The 24,790-nt window shown below is 31.4% G+C and overlaps 2 protein-coding genes and 1 long non-coding RNA gene across 3 annotated transcripts in view; 1 reads left to right on the top strand and 2 right to left on the bottom strand.

Moving 5' to 3' along the window:
• Positions 1-24,790, bottom strand: part of LOC143067443 (monocarboxylate transporter 12-B-like) — a 44,088-nt gene that overhangs the window by 11,561 nt on the left and 7,737 nt on the right. The gene's annotated exons all lie outside the window — the stretch shown is intronic.
• Positions 3,425-8,053, bottom strand: LOC143067442 (uncharacterized). Its single transcript, XR_012975950.1, has 3 exons — positions 7,262-8,053; positions 5,102-5,314; positions 3,425-3,893 (listed from the first exon to the last, which is right to left on the bottom strand). It is a non-coding gene; the product is annotated as an uncharacterized LOC143067442 (long non-coding RNA).
• Positions 22,386-24,649, top strand: LOC143067441 (uncharacterized). Its single transcript, XM_076240716.1, has one exon. It carries the CDS (start codon positions 22,393-22,395, stop codon positions 24,190-24,192), a length of 1,800 nt encoding a protein of 599 aa, XP_076096831.1. The 5' UTR covers positions 22,386-22,392; the 3' UTR covers positions 24,193-24,649.

The following is a 24,790-nucleotide window of genomic DNA, read 5'->3' as shown; positions in this document are numbered from 1 at the left end:
GTTTTCTTTGCTATATAGTTAGTCACCTAGAAAATCATATGAATTTAAAAAAAAAAAAAATTTTAAAAAGACAGAGACCAAATTGAACATTCTCTTAGATCTACACAAAGCATTGCAATGACTATAGACAAAAAGTACCAGCATAAGAGTTGGAATGTCACCGCAAAGCCAAATTTCAACATATAATTATAGATAATAGATAGACGAAGCTTCCCTAGACTAAAATATTGATTATTATACTTAAAACGGATTAAGATTATAAACATTAGATGCAGTGACCATGTGCAAGGTAAATATAATAAGGTGTTAATAAATGTTAATGACTCACTTTGAAGTCTGGATAGAAATATATTTTTTAAGAGGCTGCAAATACCAAGGGGACATTAAAACCCATAATTCAAGAGAAACTGACAACGCCATGGCAAAAAAGGCACCCCGGTTTTCAACACCGATTAAAGTTGTCCGCACGCAAAGCCATCAATATGAAAATGTTGTTAAACTCTAATCTACCATTCAATTAAAAAAAATTAGTCTATTCAATTTAGTTATGTATCAATATAAAATAAAAATAAAAATGTGCCCATAGTACATTGGGGCATAATTACTTAGTAGTATCGGTAGCAGTAGTTATACTCAAAGATCTCTTTTGAGACTATATATGTAAAGGTTTTCTAAAATGAAAAGATAACTGTTGTTTTTTTTATTATTTGCCCGTCAGTAAGATTTTCTAAAGGCTACGAAACCGTGGTAACGGCATACATGAAGTCACAAATATTTACTCTGATCGAAATTACGAAGTTGAACAAAAAAAAAAAGAGATACAGGCTTCAATAAAAGGAAAACATTACGGACATAAATCAAACTTAAAAATGAAAGTATCCGGATAATTAGAAATACTATTCTCAAACTGTTTGGAATTTTAAGGCTTAGCCTTCAAAACATGAGTAGGTTAGTATCACTGAAAGTTCATTAGATCTACCAGGTCAATGATACGTCTTTCAATAATAACTCGAGTGGTAGAACTATATAAATAACATCTGATACAAAAAATCAACAATACTTTAATATATTTGGATAATATATTGGCTCTCAATAATGACGACTTCAGTATGTATACTAAAGAAATTTATCCTGTTGAACTAAAGCTCATACTAACATTGAACACTGCCCTTTTCTCGATCTTGATATATATATATCATAAACGGGAAGCTTAATACCAAAACATAAGATAAAAGAGAGGATTTTTCATTTCCTCTCGTTAATTATCCATTTTTAGATGGTGACATTATCTTATGGTGTTTATATATCTCAACTTGTACGATTCGCTAACGTATTCGATTTTAGCGAGAGAAATTTATGTATTACTGAAAAATTATTACACAAACTAGTCAAAACATCTACTAAATTGTATCATCGGTACAAGGACACCATTCATAAATATAATTTAACATGTAGACATCTAAATATACGTTCAGGTATTTCGCACCCAATTTTTTATGGTAATATTAATTACCGGTACAAAGCACAAACATTTCGGCATTCACCTAAAAAGCTAACAAAACCTTTAAACACCCTTATTAAGAAGGGATATCGGTACGATACTGTTGTCAGGTCATTAAAGATTGCATATTTTGGTTTTACTATTGATCTACTTATAGGGTCTTTGCATCGAAAACAAACACATTTATTCTAAAACCCAGTTGTTGGCATGATACGGATTTTGTTCTTCTCGTATATTTTATGATGGTATAATACTAAACCCCTAAAGGGAGGGATTGTGCTTGATATTCATATAATGAAGACATTATCTTTCATTAAGTTTAATTGAGGTCACGAGCTGGCATGTTAGTAACTGCTAGTAGTTCTTAGTTAATTTATGTATCATTGTCATTTTGTTTCTTTTGTTACCTTTTCCGACATCGGACTCGAACTTCTTTTGAACCGAGTTGTTACTGTGCGTTTTTTTTTTTTTTTTTTGTGTGTTTGTTTTTTCTATATTGGCTAGAAGTAAAGGAGGAATGTCAAGATCTAAAAAGAAACATATTAAACCCCACCGCATTTTTGCGCCTGTCCCAAGTCAGGAACCTCTTGCCTTTGTCAGATTTGTATGATTTTTTATTTTAGTTTCTTTTCTATATTTAGGAGTTTAGTATGACGTCCATTATCACTGAACTAGTTTACGTTTTTGTTTAGGGGCTAGCTCAAGCACGCCTCCGGGTGCGGGATTTTCTCGCTGTATTGAAGCCTTCGGTTGTTATTTGCTCTTTGTTCGGGTTGTTCCCCATTTCCATTCTCAATTTCACTTGTCAACTTTTAAGCGTAATAATACTTACATATCGTAAATTTAATTATTTGTCATAAAAATCTATATTATAAAGATCATATCTCTTTTGATAAAGTCTAACAAAGGTCTATCAAGCTCATTGGTTGAAAATAGAAAAAAAAGTGACTTGAAACAGACTAAATATAGAGAAATAAATACTGGCTGAACTTTAGGTTCTCTTGATAGAGAGGGATTTACAGACGGTTACAGGTAACGTTTGATTTTATCAGTTTTTAAAGACTTACATATACTTTTATTTACCTTGGAGTTCGCTATTTTTAAAAAGACTTGCATATACTTTTATTTACCTTGGAGTTCGCTATTTTTAAAAAGACTTACATATACTTTTATTTACCTTGGAGTTCGGTATTTAAAGACTTACATATACTTTTAACACTGGACACTTTAAATTTGCAAAACACTCATTTGCAAATCCGCCGCCGCCTCAAATAAGAGCTACAATGTCATGAATATAACCAAAATGTGCGGAATTACATGGGATTCAATAATTTCATTGGTTTTCTACTGTTACTATTATATTTATTTTTCTATTTGATTTATAAAAACATGGGATTTTCAATATCCCAATGGACAGGGCAAAATCCCATGGGATTTACCATTATCCCATGGGATTTTGGTTAAATCCCATGGGATTTTTTTTGGTCCCATGGGATAATTGTAGTCCCATGGGATATTTGTTGTCCCATGGGACAAAAAAAATCCCATGGGATTATTATTATCCCATGGCATTTTTAATATCCCATGGGACAAAATAAAATCCTATGGGATTCAAATTATAAATATATAGATATAAATATACAGTAATGTGTATGTTACAATGTATTTTATTTGGTAGTAAATTGTTATAAGATGAATCTTTTTAATTGAATATCTTTTTTCTTTGGAAATGTTAATTCAACATATTGTTCCATAACTGTTCAAAACTAAACTTTTAAACAACAAAGTAGATAATGTAAGTATCAATATATGCTAATTTATGAATTATAGAATACTTTCTTGAAACACTATTATTTACCATTTAAAATCAATGAAAAACTCTAATATAAGGCTGAACATACTTAAGTACTGTAAATTCAGAAATTATTGCGTGCATTTATTATTGGATTTTTGTCATTTAAGACTAATATGAGATTGTAATTTTTTACGATTTTGAGATCAGTTTAATTCATATAAAATATTTCTAAATGGGAGTTTAAATTATTGCGTTTACATCTGTGTTGCAATTTTTGCAAATATAAACCCTCACAACAATTCTTGAATTTACAGTAGCTATTTAAGTAAATCTATTTTTTTTCACAATATCCCTCCACACAAAACATTAATAGTTTCTTATCATCCAGCATTGTGTGATCTTATAGTCCACTTTTTGGTCATTCAGCGCACAGAACATTGACATTATTGTGGTTTCAATATCTTTGGTATTTAAAAGAACTTCAAATCATTGAGTGAGCGATGAAAATAATAGCTGATCCAACTTTCGTCTTTGAATTTATTCTGGTCTTGTTTCTATGTTTTCTCCATTTATTCTAGATGATGAATTTCAATCCTTCTGAAAAAGAACCAATAAAATCTGAAGTATTATATAAAATGTTTTGTATACATGTAGCAATAATATGATTTTTAATAAAAATAGCTATGCGGTATGGATTTTACTGATTGTTAAAGGTTGTCCAATGTCATCAGTTTCTAACCTCTTACATCCTTTGGTCTCTGATGGAGAGTTGTCAAATTAGCAATATACCACATCTTCCTATTCTAATACTACCGGTATATAATAATCAATTAATTTATTCTTCTTTATAACATTTGGGTATTTTCCTAAGTTATATATATCATATATAAAGATCAATGTTAAAACTTTAGGCAGTTATAATAACATATTCCATTATTCACTAGAATTTCAATATATTATACAAAATGCAGACAACAGAAACAATATATCTTTAAGCTTTTGAAGTTCTGACAGAGTTCAATTTGTGTTTTATTTCAATGTAAAAATACCTTGAAATCTTCGGACATATTGGAAATTATCATGATTATAACATTGATACAAAAAAATATATTGTTTCATACTTATTTTTTGTGTTGTTGGCTTGCTGTCTCATTTTACAGTTATACATACATCAATAATCTTCTTCTTTATTAAAAGTAAATATGGGATATTTTTATTTTTATAATCTGAAAACATTATATTTCTATCGAATAACTTATTACCAAGTTCACAAACACCAACGTGTTTGTCAGATACTTGTTTTAAGACATGTATAAATGTTTCAGACCATATAAGTATTTGGACCGTACGTTTATGGTCCGAAACATATAAGTATACTCTTACAGTCCGACCATATGCATACAATCAGACCATTTGAGTATACCCGGTACTTGTACTGTCTAATACCAGAGCTCAACCAAACATGTATTTTTATTTCTACTGCAATTAAACTTTTTGTATTAATCTATTAAAGATTTCAGTTATGTTGATCTGTAATGTATATTTGTTTCTAATAAACTTGACCAACTTCTTAAAATTGGGCAGACTGTACGCGTAGTCTTAATACTCATATGTTCTGGAACATAAACATGATTAACAAGCATTCGACAGAATGTCATGCTAAAATCCCTTAATATTAGTACTAAATTTTGAGTATATATATGTAAATCCACAGGCTACTTACTGAAATTAAAGAGGATACAATTTAGAGGAAGGACTGGACAGATGAATGCACCAACACTATTAAAACAGAGCATAAAACTTACCAAAAACAAGATGTGTTACATTTATCCTTCAGAAGCAGGAAAATTGAAAGTTTTTTTTTTCTTTCTCTGCTGTCCATGGTATAAACTTTAAATTCATTCATGCAAAATATGAAAATCTGCAAAAGTAGGACCTTGAACCTCAGCTTATCCACATTTTGACTTTTGAGCTGCATATTTTTTTTTTCTTTTCATCTTGCTGACAATCTACATGATCTAAACATAAAAAAATGATAAAAACATAATTTTAGATTAACTTTGTGTTTTTATTTTTGTTGATACAAACAATTTTTCCCAGCTTAAAAGGAAAACATCATCACAAAAAAGGAGGCCATACTAACCTCCTAAATATTTAAACAGACCAAAATAATTCTTGTCATAAATTAATAGCATTGATACTCTTATTTTTGAAGACCATATATATATATATATATATATATATGTCTTTTGCATACTTATATTCCTTTGTACAACAGTATGCATATTAAGATTGATTCCGAGGACTTAAATGTTAAATTAGCATGATTAATTTTACAGTTTCTCAGCTCCATGTGTACAATATGAGAGTATCTTGCAATACTGTATATTCTGATATTCAGAACATATTGTCAGGTTTTTATTAATGCAAATGAGAGCTGTATATCATTCTCATTTCTGAGACATATTTATGAGCTGAAGACCAGTGCCAAAATTTCCTCACTGCATTGAAGACCCATAGGTGACCTTCGGTCGTTGTCTGCTCTTTGGTTGTCACTTGTGTTGTTGTCTCTTTGACAAATTCCCAGTTTCTACTTCCCATTTTATAACATGTATGCAGATTTTTCGTAAATTACAATAATCAATCACGCAATTCTGTCCATTATTTATTTGTTATTGAAAATAAGCAAAAATAAATGCACACAAAATTTAACATTGTTAATAAAGGCTTTTTTTAAAATTCAAAACAGTTGCCTACACCGTTAATTTCCTTGTTTGATTTATTTCATATTTTTAAAGCCTTAATAGCTAGCTAGATGGTATGCCTGGATGGATCCAGCCATTTTATAAAGGGGTTCCCTGTTCCCAACCCAAGATTTAGGAGGGGTGGTTCCAACTATATGTTCCCATTCAAATGCATTGAGTGTCCAAAAAAAAGGAGGGGTTCCAAGTTGAACTACCAACCCCTAGAATCCTCCCCCTGTGATCCGGAATTTTTTTCACTTAACCACTGGGGATCTCAACCATTTAAAAGTTTTTCAAACATGTGAGGGTGGGGGTGACCCCCCATGGACTTTCCCTATATTTCATTTGATGTGTTTTATTGTTCCATACAAGAATATATATGGTTTAGGGGTGGGGATCTTGACCGTTTACAAGATAATAGCACATTCTCAAATTGAACGGGACGGGGTGACCCCCAGGGACTTCCTTTTAATTTTAATTGATTTGTTTTATCGTCCCATTCAAGAATATATATGGTTTAGGGGTGGGGATCTGGACCGTTTACAAGATAATAGCACATTCTCAAATTGAACGGGGATGGGTGACCCCCAGGGACTAACCTTTAATTTTAATTGATTTGTTTTATAGTCCCATTCAAGAATATATATTGTTTAGGGGTGGGGATCTAAACCATTTACAAGATAATAGCACATTCTCAAATTGAATGGGGTGGGGTGACCCCCCAGGGACTTCCCTTTAATTTTAATTGATTCATTTTATTGTCCCATTCAAGAATATATATGGTTTAGGGGTGGGGATCTAAACCGTTTACAAGATAATAGCATATTCTCAAATTGAAGGGGGTGGACTCCCCCTCCCTTCTTTCTCCCCCCCCTCCCAAAATACCTCATCACCACCCACCCCCCTTTTTCCTCATTTCAATCACCCTGATATGATCTGATAGTTTTATCACTTACAATAGAAATTGGTTTAAATTCCCCAATTAATTCTAGTCGGTCAAATATATGAATAAATTGATTTAAATTTCATTTTTGATAAAGAAGGACAAAAGTTTTCTAGATGGTTAATAAACTTGATAGTTACTAATTTGGGAAGCTTTCAAATTCATAGCATGCCGGTGGCTGTGTTCAAAGTGCTGGGTTTTTTATCACCCTCGTTGTTTGCGGACTAACGATTTAGGCCTGTGGTGGATAATAGTGTGTGTGCATTAATTTTCTATACCTTCTTAATTAATATTTTCAAATACTGACGGCAAGTGTTGTAATGTATCAGTGTCTTATTTGAGACCAACGTGCTATTTACATGTGCGATCGAAAATGCAGGGGAAGGAAACTTGTCAATTGTGTTTATTTTTAATCCAAAATAAAATAAGCCGCCGTAAAATTAATCTTGGGTTAATTCCTCAAATTGATGCAAGAGGCTTCTTTTTTTTAAGCTATATTTTTAATGACTTACACTTTTTACCATTATTCTCTTTCTTTCACTATTCTTTATTCCTTTTTTTCTTTGTCCGTTATTCTCTATACCCTCTTATGATCTCTTATGTGGACTTTCGGTGGTTTATTTTTTTAGTTCTGTGATAAGTCAATATTTCATGCAGGTTCATGAAATAATGGTTATATGCATATCAGCCAAGATTGTGCGTGGAATTTTAATAAACAATTCAACACCACATGTTATGTGAATTTGATTAAAATCGATGAACATGAATTTGACAGCTAGTGACCCTTTTACAGGTAAAATTCAATTAACAAATTCTGACCTACTGGCATTCAACACCAAATTACCTACTTGCTGTATATTGATAAATGTGACTGTAGGTCAATACCTCAACATCGTGAATACGCCATGTGAGGTGTTGGTTATGTGTGCTACGGGGTCACTGGTGGCGCCTTTAAAACAGAAAAAAAAATCCCAGTAAAAAAGTGTGGAATTTTGTTGTTGAAAATTTAAGTTGTAAATTCCTGAAAAATGTACTTAATTCCGTTCAACTGCTAACATGTAAGTTCGATACGAAAATAGGATAAAAAGCATCCGAAAAATGTGTGATCAGTAATTGAAGAGCAATGGGTAAAAAAAAACTGAAGAAGTAAAGTAAAAAGTAAAAGAAAGTCGTTGAATTAATTATTTTACAATTGTTTAAATATATGAGAGAATGTTTTAGGCAAATTGTCTTTATTTACAAATAAATGTATTTAAGTTCAGGTAATGATTTATTCTTCTGGCTGCTTCAAATATTTTTTTAAAAATAACTTATACACAAGGGGACATTTTTTACTTTTGACAACATGAACCGCAGTTCAATTCAATTCAATTCAAAGCTTTATTCATAGTCGGCATGTTACATAACAGTTAATTAGCAAACACAAATTAAAACACAAAATCGTTTACAAATAAATTTTATAGAAGGAAAAAAAGGGGGGGGGTAATACGCTCACATACTTCTAAAAAGATTTGCATATGAAAGCTGTCTAAAGATAATTTTAAATTATTTCAGGAGTTTTGAAAAAAGAATATATATATAGAGTTTAATTTTCGACGTCTATACTGTTACAAAAAAAGGTGATTCTTTTTCAAGATTTGGTACTTCAGTTTCGACTCAAAATTTCTTTTTAAATTGTTAGATGGCAAACTATTTAGGATAAGATTGTATCTGTTCTTTAAGTATTTATGGTGATATTGGCGACGAGTTTCATTATATTATAGCAAGGGCTTGTACAAGTTTTTTATTAAAGAATTTCAGCAATATAAATAGACGAAAGTAGGCAAACAATTATTAAGATCTCCAAGCGGGCCAAATTGTACATCGAAAAAGATCTATATTTCTAAACGTTTTTAAATGATATAACTTTAATAGAAAATTTCCCAACTATGTGAAGATTCTTTATATTTCTAAACGTCTTCGATTATTACATACCAAAGAAAAATTTATTTAGCATATTCATATAATTTTATATTTTTTTCCAAGTAAACTTTTTTTTGTCAAGTTTACTTCTATGTGTTTATAACCATCAACAGAGACACATTCTTTGCCATCACCAATCAGTCCTAATCATTAAAGATCAATTGACAAAATTCAAATGATGATTGGTATTGAAAATGATCATCGGTCATCCGTGACGTATTCTAAAATCCTAAATAACGGCGCATGTCGATAGATAGATAGTTTATTAATTATCGTCTCGCCATTTAAATTTCACCAAGGGGTTGAAGCAATGAAGGACTTTATAAAACCAAGGATGTGTATAGTTACTATACAAATCCTTGATAAAACCAGAGACATATAATACAATTATATTATATGTCTCTGATAAAACTATGTACATGTACTTATTAATATTTCTATAACAAATTATAAAAACGTTTAGTGTAAAAAATCATCGATTTATAAATGTCTCTTTTTGCCTAAAATATATTTGCAGGTTTTGGCATTTTTGTAAATAACATTAATGTTTTGGCATCCCAATGCAAAACACAGGTGACAGCCGATTCAAACTTAAATAACTTCTTTAAAGTTGGTTTTATTTTATCAGAGACATATATTACATGTATATTATATGTCTCAATACATGTATTTATGTCTCAAATTTTATCAAAACAAAAATTACAAGATTAAGAAATAAGTTATGAATCGAATGAATACCCTCAACACTAAAATACATGTCCTAAGTGACTTTTTATGTCTTGCGTGCACCGAGGAGATCCTTAACGGTTTTTAGACGTACCATTATTATTTATGCATATATTTGAAGCATTTTGTACATTATAGGTATTTATATGTGTGTATCAGACAAAATGACTTCCCAATTAGCAGAGGAGGATTTAGGTTTTTTTCCAGCCCCACCCCCACACACTAATCTTGGAAAATGGGAGATTATATAGGGAGTCACTGAAGCATGACTGGCAGGGACCCCCTCTTAGGCAGTCAATGGGTCCCCACTTATGAAAATTTCTGGATCAACCACTGCTTAGTTCTAGTTATCTAAGGTCCTAGTGTGAAATATAACCAATAGGAATTGGTCTTTTTAAACACTTTTACATAGGCCTACATGTATACGTTTTGTCAAGGGTTGGTTCATTACCGACCGTGCAAGGGCTGTATAGCCAGTCAAGGTCGTTAAAAACTTCCATTTGTTGGTTCATGCAATATTGAAATTATGATTACTCAATGCGCAGTTACTAGTTACTAGTTACTGAAGTTGATATTAGCTACTTTTCTTCTTTATTTCATATAATTGATTTTTTGATTTTTTTTTCTTCTAAAAATTTGTGGTGTTGAAATAGGGAATAGACACAGATACCTAAGCACATTTAACAAAAGAAATTTTGTGTAATGTCATCAATCTGTATTACACGTAGACAGGATGTTCTCTAGAAACTTTACTTTATACACACCGGAGAGTACACGCACTGTCGTAATGGAAAATTGCTGTATGTTATAATTACCTGTAATCAGCTTTGCAACAAATCAGTTGACTGACCATGTCATTACAGTTCAAACAAATTTCCCTCAAATCATTTTTTATATCTTTAAAATTTAAAACTTTAAAAAGTACACTTTGACAAAATTATGAAATATAACGAATTGAACAATTTAAAATAGTATTTTAACACAGTTCAAGATATATAATTTTACAACGATCCTAAAAATATCCAAACAAACGATAAATCTAACGATATGAACCTACACAGTTTTATATTATAAGACTGACACACACCAGTTTGCTAACTCAGTGTGCTGAACCAGGGTGCTGGGTGAGGTGTTGGAACTTGATATACATGTATCATTAAGTTACAGTTCTGTTAAGATTTGACTGCCTTTTTACAGGGAATTTTTATTCTTACAGTTAGTATATACTGTTCCTGGCTTTAAATGATTCTCTGCTCAGCAACTGGTGCGTAATTAGCATTTTTTTCACGTGATTTTATTCAAATATCTTGTAGCAGTAAAAAACACAAATTAATGTATTTTTCAAATAGCTTTATTCAGCTTTAAATAATTATAGCGAAAAACAGCGAACATGGGAAAATGAAATGTTTTTAGTAGCCTCATTATTAAATCTCCCGGTGAGTGTGATCAAATGTGGATCAAATAAAGAGGTTCTCCAACTCCGTATTACAAAATCTTATCTGATTCAGTATCAATTCATCGGTTACACTCCCCTATCACCAGTGATTCTTTGTTTTTAGCTGACATTCTGAAAAAAAGTGTGTAAGTGTTGACTCGCAATTTGCATGATTAATAACAGATATCGACTCGTTACCCGGACTACTTCAAAAAACAATTATTCAGTTTACTGATTTAGATGGAAGGTAAACGGACAGAAAGTCGCAGGACAAAAAGTCACAGGACATGAAGTCACAAATTTGATAGGACAAAAAGTCACAAACAAATTGTTGACAATTGGTTTGAATATATATGAAAAAGATCTTGAAATATTTTCTTTTTATTACATATATTCATTTTTAATTTAAGGAAATTGCTCATAGAGCTCGATAAACACGATAAATGGAAATGTATTAGATTTTAATCTTGCAAAGGATATATTTATGGGGCCATATTTATGGCAAATTGAAGCCATTTAAGTACCAAGCCACTTTGAAATTTTGTTTTCATAACAATTATTTGATTATTATTGATATTTATTGAATAAATTTTAATTACTAAGTTGCTTCTTAAATAAAACTTCAAGAAAAATACAAAAAAAAGTGTTTTCTTGTTCAAAGAAAAATAATCTCTAAACTGAATTGTGACTTTTTGTCTGTGACTTGTTGACCGTGACTTTTTGTCCTGTGACTTTCTGTCCTACATTCAGATTGAATAGGGGTTTGGTTGACCCTGTCTCCCTCTATCTGAGACTATTATCTCAGTGATGCACTTAATGTTTTATGTATTGTGCTTGTCATATATATATGTTGGATAAAAGCTCTAGAGCTTATGTTGTATTGTATGTATAACCAACTTTAAATAAATCTTTTTTGTTAGCCCATAACAACTAACAAGTAAGATTTAGGTTTCTTCTTTTTGTAATACAAACAATTATTACACCTTGAAAGGATTTTTTTTACTCTGACGGCGTCCAAGAAAAAAGTTGAAATAGCTAGACACTAACTTTATATTGGACCCTAGTAGCTTTATATGTGCTTGTGGTTGCAAATGTAAATGCATGGATGCCTGCTACACTGTAGAATACATAACAAGGAAGCTTTGCTTTGCTCTTCATGGAGTACGAACTCGTCTTCATAATTAAAAACCTTCCGCCAAGCAAGTGTAAGGGTCTTTGACAGTAACCAACACTTATCTCACGAGGCGTACCTAGTATGTCTTTTTAGGTGTATATATATATATATAAACATTTATTCGTCATTGTGCAAAGTGCTCCTTTGAAGGAGGGATTTTCTAAACCAGAACAGAACAGAATAGCCATGCAAGACTTTATTATCATTTGGACTAATATTATGGCACATTTTGTCTTACCACAGGGATTTGTGTCAATTTATCTGGTTTTCTATCCTCTGACCTCATTTTCATGGTCAGTGGTTATTGTTAAGTTTTTGTGTTTTGGTCGGGTTTTCTAATATTGTATGCAACATGTCAAGTATATTTGTTGTATGAAAATTTTTAGGGATGTACATGTTAGACTGGCATGTTTTATTCAATCTTGACCTCACTTTTATGGTTCATTGCTTAATGTTACATTTTTGGGTTTTTTTACCAGTTTCTCTATTTTATTATTTTCAAATTAGCAAAAGGTCAACTAGGTGCATATATCTGACTGAGAAGTTTCATCTTACTTTATTTTCATAGTACATAGGACAATATAAAAAAAGAAGATGGGGTATGATTGGACAACTCCCCATGAGAGACCAAATGAAACAGAAATTAACAACTCAAGGTCATCCTACAGCCTTAACAATGAACAAATATAAAAAAGAAGATGTGGTATGATTGCCAATGAGACAACTGTCCACAAGAGACCAAAATGACTCAGACATTAACAACTAAATGTCGCCGTACGGCCTTCAACAATGAGCAAAGCCTATACCGCATAGTCAGCTATAAAAGGCCCCAATAAGACAATGTAACACAACTCAAACGAGAAAACTAACGGCCTTATTTATATAAATAAATGAACGAAAAACAAACATGTAACACATAAACAAACGACAACCTTTGAATTACAGGCTCCTGACTTGGGACAGGCACATACATAAATAATGTGGCGGGGTTAAACATGTTAGCGGGATCCCAACCCTCCCCCTAACCTGGGACAGTGGTATAACAGTGCAGCATAAGAATAAACTATAAAAATCAGTTGAAAAAGGCTTAACTCATCAGATGGACAAAAATACAAGTGGATGTGGCCGGGTACTTGTACATCCCTACACAAAAAGACACAATGAACAGATCTGAGAGTACTCCCAGTTATACTGCATAGTCAGCTATAAAAGGTCCAGAAATGACAACGAAAACAATTCAAACCAGAAATCTATCAACCTAATTTATGTACAAAAAATGGAAAAACAGTTAAATGTTACACATAAACAAAGGACAATCACTTAATTATAGGCTCCTGACTTGGAACAGGCACATATATTATGAATGTGACAGGGTATAAGGAACTATGAAAATGTTTAGCTTTTGTGGTTTGGTTTATTTTCCAGATACTGTAAGCAATAAGGTCACTTTATTTAGTGAACGGAATGATTGTAAGATGCACATGTCTGTCTGTCATATTTTATATGACCATGACCTCATTTTCATTGGTCAATGAAACACTGCATTGTTTATCATAATTATGCTTAAAGTTACAGGTAGATTATATTTGTAGGATATGTAACAATTGTAAGGTGTGCATGTCTCTCTGGCAGATTCATAAAACCATGACCGCATTTTATGGTTCTTTGGTCAATGCTAAGTTTTCTTGGTTTTGTCATTTTATCAGATATTATAAGCATAGGTCTACTTGTTGTACGAAATGAATGCAAGGTGTCATATAAAAAAAGAAGATATCTGTTTGCCAAGGTTAATTTTACTAAGACCTCATTTTCATAAAACAATGATAATATTAAACAGCAAGAATGAGAATCAAGTCAAAGTTATATACAAATGAGGCAAAATTTTCAGTTGCCTACTTTTTATGTATTAGTAGTTATTTTTGTCATTAAATGATATTGTTTACCCTTTTATGTGTAGGGCAAGAATATTAAAGATATAAAAGGAAAACTATAAACAGAAGAAATTATCAACAAAAATAGATTTACAAAGGTCAACAAAGCCTAAATGGTAAGTCCACTGTTGAAAAAAGTTTTAGCCCTTGAGTAATGATTAAATATTTATTAAAATAAGATGTGGTACGATAAATGAGAAAACTATCCATCAGAGTTCAATTATGTGGATGTAAGCATTGTAATTACTTATTAGAGGCCAATGATGACCTGTTAGTAATGAAAAAACTCATACCCTATACATGATATAGTAATCTATAAAAGACAACGCTAACAAAATTTGAAACAAAGCATCAATTCAAACTTCAAATATACCAGACTAATTTATAAAAAAACAAAATATTATGAAAAACAAAAATGACGGATATGAACCAACATCAACCACTGAACTATGTACAAGCTCCTGATATTGGACAGGCATAATATGGCTGGGTTGATATAAAAATAAGAAGCAGTCTGATTTCAAATAAGAATTTTCTCCAATAGAGATAAAATGACATTTAACAATGTTTAAGGAGGCTCGAGGGTATAAAAATTTCAGAAAAATATTAAATTTTTTTTTTTACATAACTAATTTTATTTATAACTTTATTAGTTTTTACTTTTTCATATGGTACAGAAATCATTCTAAAAAATCCATTCGTTTTGGCCCCAGACAACTTTTAAAATGTATATATCATTGAAAAAGCTCCAAATTATCTCCCTTTGGTGCAGAAATGCCATTTTTTGGCATGAGAATTGTAATATCTTTTTTAGCTCATCAGTAACCTATATTTTTTATAATCATTTTTAACTAACTTTACTTAAACTAAACTATTGTAAAATTTAAGCGATTTCTGTAATTAAGTTCTTTTTTCATTTCAAAATTACCTCTATTTCTCCTATTAGTTAAACAGAAAAAAAAGTACCGTTACAAAAATGTATATATATGCTTCTTTCAAAGGCGGATTGTGAGTGTGATTGAATGGTGTCCCCATTTTTAGCTCACCTGGCCCAAAGGGCCAAGTGAGCTTTTCTCATCACTTGGCGTCCGTCGGCGTCCGTCGGCGTCAACGTCTGTGGTCGTTAACTTTGACAAAAATATTCTCCTCTGAAACTACTGGGCCAAATTGAACCAAACTTGACCACAATCATCATTGGGGTATCTAGTTTAAAAAATGTGTGGTGTGACCCGGTCAACCAACCAAGATGGCCGCCTCGGCTAAAAATAGAACATAGGGGTAAAATGCAGTTTTTGGCTTATAACTCAAAATCAAAGCATTTAGAACAAATCTGACTGGAAAAAATGTTTATCAGGTCAAGATCTATCTGCCCTGAAATTTTCAGATGAATCGGTCAATCGGTTGTTGGGTTGCTGCCCCTGAATTGGTAATTTTGAGGAAATTTTGCTGTTTTTGGTTATTATCTTGAATATTATTATAGATAGAGATTAACTGTAAACAGCATTAATGTTCAGCAAAGTAAGATCTATAAATAAGTCAACATGACAAAAATGGTCAGTTGACCCGTTTAGGAGTTATTGCCCTTTATACTCAATTTTTAACCTTTTTCATAAATTAAAGTAATCTTTTACAAAAATCTTCTCCTCTGAAACTACTGGGCCAAATTAATCCAAACTTGGCCACAATCATCTTTTGGGTATCTTGTTTAAAAAATGTGTGGCGTGACCTGGTCAACCAACCAAGATGGCCGCCAAGGCTAAAAATAGAACATAGGGGTAAAATGCAGTTTTTGGCTTATAACTATGAAACCAAAGCATTTAGAGCAAATCTGACAAGAAGTAAAATTGTTAATCAAGTCAATATCTATCTGCCCTGAATTTTTCAGATGAATTGGACAACTGGTTGTTGGGTTGCTGCCCTCCAATTGGTAATTTTTAAAGAAATTTTGCCGTTTTTGGTTATCTTGAATAATATTATAGATAGCGATAAACTGTAAACAGCAATAATGTTCAGCAAAGTAAGATCTACAAATAAGTCAACATGACCTAAATGGTCAATTGACCCCTTAAGGAGTTATTGCCCTTTATAGTCAATTTTTAACAATTTTCATTAATTTGGTAAATTTATGTAAATTTTTACCAAATATAGTTCTCTGTTACTAATGGGCAAAGTTCATTATAGATATAATTGTAAGAAGCAAAATTGTTCAGTAAAGTAAGAACTTCAAACACATCACCATCACCAAAATACAATTTTGTCATGAATCCATTTGTGTCCTTTGTTTAATATGCACATAGACCAAGGTGAGCGACACAGGCTCTTTAGAGCCTCTAGTTTTAATTTAATTTTTCTATTTTTCTATAAAGTATAAGATAAAGTTCATTTATAGAAAAATATAGCGTAACCCTATATTACATGTATTAAGAAAAAAAATTGATTGAAACCTGTGAGCCCCCTTAATTTAACAAAATAGTTCACTGTACAGCCTTTGACAATGAGCAAACGCTATACCGGACAGTGGTTTTAATAACAGCACAACATTTGAACAAATTGTAAAAATTTGTTGCAATGGGCTTAACTCAAAAGACTGCAACAAGGAACCAAACAATAACCAGTAATATGTAAATCATAGACACAAAGCACTGAAATAAGAGTACTAACAATAGATATTTAAATGAAAGTTTATTAAAATGTTCATAAACATGATAAAATAGTCATTTTATTGCTGTATTTCTCTTCACTGATAATTTTTGAGTTTTGTGTATTTGTAGGTCAGACATCTCGGTTTTCATGGTCATCATTCAACAGATCAATACTGAACAGAAAACTTGGAAGATGATATTTTTCTCAACAGTGCTACTTTTTTTATTAATTTGAAATGGAATGTTTTTTTCTACATTTAATAGAAAAAGGAAATTTCAACATATGACTATAAACAAAAAGGAGTCATATCATCACGATCATAGATGCTCAAGAACTTGATCATGTAAACGCAACAATGTTATTATCAATTGAAAGAAGGAACGAATGAACAAAATATTAGTATGTTGTTGTCCAAATAAACCTGCTTTGTCTTCTCATTTGAATCGCTCCATCCAATAAAGATGTATCGAGGAGGATCTTTGAAGAACAGATTGAAAAATGTTTTGTCTAAGAATTGCAGGAATATTCTAGTGGATGAAATAATTTATTGACTTGACTCTTATATAGTGGACTGAATAATTGTACATAGCAAGCAGCGAAAAAGAAAACTAAAACTTTAACACAAAAAGTGTTTAAATTATAAATTTGCAAATATAAGCATAATATTATGTACACCACAAAGGTATATCATTCAAATTGTTTGCATATTCAATCATGTATTGCAATGAAACTATAACAAAGAAAACCTTACTTCATGAAAAGAGTAAACTATTCAGTCAGAATATGAAATATTTTTTTCAGTTCTATTTTTCATTATAAAATAAACAAGACAAAGATTTCAAAACAATATTTTTTCATTTATTTAAACATGTCATCATTTTGTTTCAGTGAAAGAACTTTACTCTTTGACCTTAAATTTTATTATACATTCCAAAATCAGAATTATAATCTTTATTGTATTAACAAATAAAAAACATGTTTGTGACAAAATGAAAAAAAATTTAATAAAATATAAAAAAACTTGTATACATCTAAAACTTTTTACTACCAAACAGCATTCATTGCAACATACACATACTGTATATTTATATCTATATATTTATAATTTGAATCCCATAGGATTTTATTTTGTCCCATGGGATATTAAAAATCCCATGGGATAATAATAATCCCATGGGATTTTTTTTGTCCCATGGGACTACAATTATCCCATGGGATTTAACCAAAATCCCATGGGATAATGGTAAATCCCATGGGATTTTGCCCTGTCCCATGGGATATTGAAAATCCCATGTTTTTATAAATCAAATAGCAAAATAAATATAATAGTAACAGTAGAAAACTAATGAAATTATTGAATCCCATGTAATTCCGCACATTTTGGTTATATACATGACACTGTAGCTCTTATTTGAGGCGGCGGCAGATTTGCAAATGAGTGTTTTGCAAATTTAAAGTGTCCAGTGTTTTTTATTAACCTTGGAGTTCGGTATTTTTGTTTCTACTTTGTATTTGTTGTTCAGTTAAGATTTATTCAAACAGTTCGGACGAGTCAATTTCTCTTGCATTGTTTGTGAATAATTGAGTATTATTCAAAACTAACAGTATTTAAGTGTTCATAACATTTTTCTATTAAATCTACATTGTAATTCAAATATAGAACTCAGATTTCGTTAAAGTTCATGACATAATTGTAATAAAAAACTCTGATTATATAGAGTATAACGAAACCAGGGTTCAATTTTTCAATTAGATTGCTCCCTGTTAAATATATATATCAGACGGACCTTTGTATAGTTTGGCCATGAACTGTTATAGATGAGTGTGATTATTTGAACTGACGAATAAATACTATTTTTTGCTCCAAAATGGTGTCATCCATAGGAACATTAGGACGTCTTAAGATTTGATATAGGCCGCTTAGGAATGGGCTGCCAGATGAGCTTCGTAAGCAATCATCTTTAAATCAATTCAAGAACTTGATAAATTCAGGGTCTGGCAGATCATGCCAATGTTTTGCCTTCAAAACCAGTTAATTTTTGTTCTTTATTTTTGGTTTAATGCTTCATTTTCAACATGGCACATGTATTTTGTTATCTTTACTATAGTGCTTCTGCTGCTTTGTGATAATTTTAGTAACCAACCAATCTATATGTGCTTTTAATGTACTTTTATGTGCAAACCATTTTATTTTTGCTTTTGTGTTTTAATCTCATAATTGCATGTATCAGTGTGTGTTTAACTTGTAACTGATGCTTAGAGAACTTTTGTGCTGCATGTTTATATACTGATATGAACTCTTGGTTTATATGTTTAATTGTATGTGCATGATTTGATATGTATGTTTTGTTTTACTTCTTGTTATGTCGGTTTTAAAAGCTCTTCAGAGCTTATGTTTGTACTTGCAATGCTTTTACCGACTCTAAATAAAGCTTCATGTCATTATGTCTTATGGAGCTGAATGTATAATACATGTACATGCATTCAGAAAACATATTTGAGATATCTACGCTTTCTTTTTTTTTTACATGTCAGACATTTGTGAATGAAAAGTTCAACTTGTCTCATTATCACTCATACCACATCTTCGTTATATTTATTTTATAAAGCGATAAACATTTTATTTTTTTCACTAGATATTGTGTTCTGGTAAAAGGGAGATAATCATATAAGAATCACATCCAGTTGTCCTTGAAAGTGTATTACATGTATACCATGATATCAAAAGTCCATACGACTCTATTAAATGGAAAATACAGTTAACCTTTTTCCTTAATTCAATATTTAATAATGTCCATCTTTATGGTGATGAAAGTTGCGATTTTCTAGTTTAACAAATTAGGCGTAAATTGTTTTGAATTGACATTTGAGTTACATGCTAATTCTGTAATAAGAAAATTCGACGGTGAACTGTTATACTGAGGAAATGTATCCAACTATATTAAATCCTACAGGAACAAAAGCCTTAGTGAAAAGATCTTGTACACGTTGTTCCTTCGATAAAGAGAGTTTTCATTGTTTTTGAAAAGTACTTGCAAATTCAAGATATTCTTAGTTAAAGAAACGAAGAGTGACAATTTTATGAAGAGAAGGACAAATATAAACGTGGTTTGATGTACTTTCATGTGAAAAGAAATAAAAGTATGATTAAAAACCAATTGTTCCGAGAACAATTGAAGGTCTTTCCACTCAAAATCCTGTATTTTAATATGAAAGTAGTAAGATTAGGTTTAAAATGTAATTTTAATCGTCAAATGATAGCTTATTGTACGCTGATTCCAAAAATATATGGTTTCTACACAATATTTTTTAAATAAGGGAGATAATTTGTTACTTCCGGTTTAAAAAATGTTACTTCCGATACTATTTAAATATTTACTTCACACTTATTCCAAAAAACATCTGGTTCTATATACTTTTATATCAATAAAGTACAAACAAAATTTCCTTCTGGTTCACACAAGGTCACTTCCGGTTGTATTTTTTCAAGGTTAAATTGTTTGAAACCTATTGCAAAAAGATTCATGGCTTTATCATGTTTACATATGAGGTAAAAGCAAAGGTCAAAATCTAGGACTTCAAATTAAGTTTTGACCTTGAGATCAATTTTAATTTTAAATACAAGAGGGTAGAAAACTCCCTTTTACGTTCAACTTACCGTTGCAATCAAAATTTACGGGTTAGGACTTGTCACAACTATCAATTTAAGAAAAATAATTTGTCGATCTCTTATATTGTTTTTGGAAATAAGTGAAAATAAGCCAAATTCAAAATTTAGAATATGACCTTGACCTTTGGCCTTGACCTGTTTCTTTTTTTTTTTTTTTTTTGGTGGGGGGCGAAAGGATCTTAAATCAAAGATTCTAGGTCTCTATCCCTCCTTATGTTTTACAAGATAGAAAATCGTATCACTTATATCAAATGCATTAGGGAAAATAACTCTCATATGGCGTGCTCATATCGCTTCGGTGAAAATAGAACAAATCATGCAAAGGATATAACAAGCAATTTCATAAAATAAATTTGTCGCTTTCTTTCACGGTTACGGAGAAGATGCAGGCAAGGAAAACAGTGTTCGGGGAGATAACTCCTAAAAAGACAATTATTTGGTTACGCAGGGTGAATTTCAAAGGCGCATTAACTGTTTGATATCATATACCAAATATCTAAGCGACATATTGCGAAACAAATATTTATTGCAAGAAAAAAATTAGAAGAAGAAAAAAAACAATTGTTCAGAGAACAATTGAAGGTCTTTTCTCCAGTAAAGATCTATTTTGATATTAAAATACTAAAGATCAGTCTAAAATGTCAAGTCCTATGGCTTTATGATGTATAAATATGAATTTAAAGCAAAGGTCAAAATATAGAACGTCCTATTAACCAATGACCCTGACCTCAATTTTAAGGTCATAAACGACCTCAAATCAAAAGACGTGAGGTCTTTAATATGTATGATTAATAAGTTATATCAATTAACGCATAATTCTAAATATAAGATGAGCGAAAACTCCCAATAATTGTTTAAGCACCCTTCCAACCAAAATTTAAAAGTTACGACATGTCGCAACTATCAATTTAGTAAAAATAATTTGTTGATATGTTATACGGTTTTTGAAGATAAATTAAAATAAGCCAAATCAAATTGATAATATGACCTTGACCTAATTTTCATTTTTTTTTACCTAGGACCTTAAATCAAAAGACCCTAAGTCTCTATCACTTATGGTTTACCAGTTAGAAATGCATATTACTAATATCAAATGCATAAGGGGAAATAACTCTCATATGGACTGTTCATATCGCTTCGGTTAAAATAGGACAAAGAATTTAATGAGCAATTTTGGGAAATAAATTTGTCCGTCTCTTCTACTGTTACGGAGGAGATGTACTCACAAGGAAAACCGTGTTTGGGGAGATAACTCTTACAAAGAAGATTTTTCGTCTTAGCAGGGTATAATTTAAAAGCGCATAAACTATACGATACCATACGATACCATATGAGAAATATCTAAGCAAAATATTGCGAAACAAATATTTATCGCAAGAAAACAATTAGGCGGAAGGAAAAAAAATAATCAGAAGAAAGACCTAATAATCAGAAGAAAAACAATAGGTCTTTCCACAGAAAAGTGGAAAGACCTAATAAGTGTCAACAAATGCATTTCAAGTACAAGAAGCAATCATTAACACATTTAAAAGTAAGGACTTTTCACGACTGTTAAAATAGTCTAACCGTTCTTGTTAAATAGACCACAACATTGAAGATATTTGCCAACTTCCAAATACTATAAAAAAAAAAACACGCAATAATGATCAATTGTAAGTTCTAAAATTACTTGTTTAATATGAAAGACATTAAATAGACCACCACATTGAAGATATTGGCCAACTTCCAAATTTATTATAAAAACCGTGCAATATTGATCAATTGTTAGTTCTAAAATTACTTGTTTAATATGAAAGACTTTTAAATCTTTTTATAAAAAAAACCTATTTTGTTTAAAATATACTTTGTGTTTGAATAGAAGGGAAAAGATGGCTGAATCAACTAGCACTAACCAAGCTCAGGATGTAATACGATGCATGCATTGCAATCTTTCAGAAGCGGAGTATAGGTGTGTTCCATGTGGGGATCGCATGAGCCAGAATTGCAAAAGATTGCACTCTCTAGATGCTTATTTTGTCAGCCATGAAGTTGTTTCGATTCGCGAAAGTTCGTCCTTGGATCAAAAATGTCAAGATCATCCTTTATTCCGTATTGAAAGTGGATGTGATGATTGTAAAGTTCCTATTTGTGCAGAGTGTAAAATTAAAACACACAGAAATCACAAATATATTAGCAAGGATGACCTTTTTGATGATACAAGGAAATCTTTACTAAAAAACGTTAAGAAAATGAAAGAAAAGGAAAATAAGGTTGAATCCTTTCTTGCTAATACAAAGCAAAACAAATCAAAGATATATGAGGATGTGAGAAAAGCGATGAAAAAACAAGTGGATCTATGTAAAAGGAATGCCGATGCCCTTCTACGAGAGAGTATAAAAAAGCTCGACGACATGGAAAAGACAGATGTGTCTAAAGTGGCAGAGTATCAGAATATGTTGAAAGAGAAATTGAATGAATTGAAAGTAAACATTGAGACTTCCGAAGTAGCATTAGAGAGAAGTACTCCAGTGGATCTTATATTGTTCTGCAAGTATGGTTTACAAGTTTCCGATACTAAGATTAAAGACACTTTTAGCTTCACCTATCCATCATTTAAGGAGGGTGACGTATCACTTACTGAGAAGATATTTGGAACTTTAACTTCATCGAAAGTTGAATGGAAACCATTTAACAAAGCACGCAAAAGTTCAACGACAACATTAATGCAAAGACCTAAAACAGCACCAATAAAACAACAACAAAAAGAAAATATTGTAGAAAGTTGTTTCTTACGACAATCGCTGGACGTTGCTACAACTCACAGGGTACAGCAAGGTTTTAAAGAATTACCTCGCTGTATTGCCGAATTCGACAGTCCTTATTCCATGTTATTTCACATTTCCTACTGTGGACAAGATCAAGTGTATGTAAGTGGTAGTGGTAAGAATATCACACTGCTCGATATTAAAGGAAAGAAACTTAAAACAATCAACACTGCCAGGGAAGTTTTAGGATTTACAGTAACTTATAATCAGATCATCATTTATTCAGATGGAAACGCTGGAGTCGTAGAAGTTGCGATGGATAAATCAAGAAAAACTATATTCACATATCATGGAGCGGACCCATGGGACATTTGCTGTTCTAAATCAGGGAATTATCTTGTATGTTTAATTCCGTATTCCAGTATTGATACAACCGAGGACAAATGTGGACTAGTTGTAGAGTTTGATAAAACTGGTACTATAAAAAGAGAGATTAACTGTGATAGACAAAACAATCCAATTTATCGAGAACCAAAATTTGTTTGTGAAAATACAAATAAAGACGTGTGTGTTTCAGACTGTTTTATTCGGAAAGTGGTAGTAGTTAATGCATTCGGTATTGTTCGTTTTAGGTATGGAGGTCAATTAGATTTGAAGACTTGTTCACCGTTCAGTCCTCGTGGTATTGCTTCAGACTGTCGCGGAAATATTCTCGTTGCCGACAAGGACAATAATTTCATCCACCTTTTAAATCAAGAAGGACATTTTATAACATACATTTTGACAGTAGTTGACGGAATAACGAAACCATGGTCAATTTGTGTCGACCCTGACGACAGAATATGGGTGGCTGAGGAAAATGATACTCCACAAGAAGTTCGAAGGAAAGCAAAAGTCAAAGTGTTTAATGATCTGAGACTGTAATACAAAATAAAATCAAAGTTATCTTTCCTGTGAATAAGAAATAACTGTGTTCTACAACTAGGAAACATGGTGTTTTCCATAATAAAGACTGTTAAAATATTGTTGCAAAACATACAAATAGTCTTTATATTTCTCCACCTAAAAAGCATATGACAAAGCACAATTGTAGACTCGTGTACTCACAATGGAGTTAGTCCGTCGACAGGAAATCTAAATTCCTAAGTTTCTAAACAGTAAGCGTAGGATATCAAGTCAATTTGTCGAGACGAATCGTGAATACCAATGAATCGGTGGTGTCAACCGGTGGCATTAATGGTTTAAGTGAAGTGTCTTTTTCTTTTATCATATTTTTAATGTACTATATTGATATATAATTGATTGTAATGATAAATGTTTGTTCTTTGTCTGATGACAATCCAGATTTTGGATTTTATATCAATAACATCTTTGACTTTGACGTTTGATTTTTATCATAGCACTTTTGAAACAAATTTTGATTACGAATTCTATAAAACATACACAGAAAAGTTCAACGCCAAAACTACCTAACTCCTAGAAGTTCAATACGATAAGTATGCTTTGAAAAGAATATTACCTT

This window comes from Mytilus galloprovincialis, chromosome 3 (genome assembly GCF_965363235.1).
Source record: "Mytilus galloprovincialis chromosome 3, xbMytGall1.hap1.1, whole genome shotgun sequence".
NCBI lineage: Eukaryota > Metazoa > Mollusca > Bivalvia > Mytilida > Mytilidae > Mytilus > Mytilus galloprovincialis.
The sequence above is the reverse complement of the archived record's forward strand: the minus strand, read 5'-3'. Positions and strand labels throughout refer to the sequence as shown.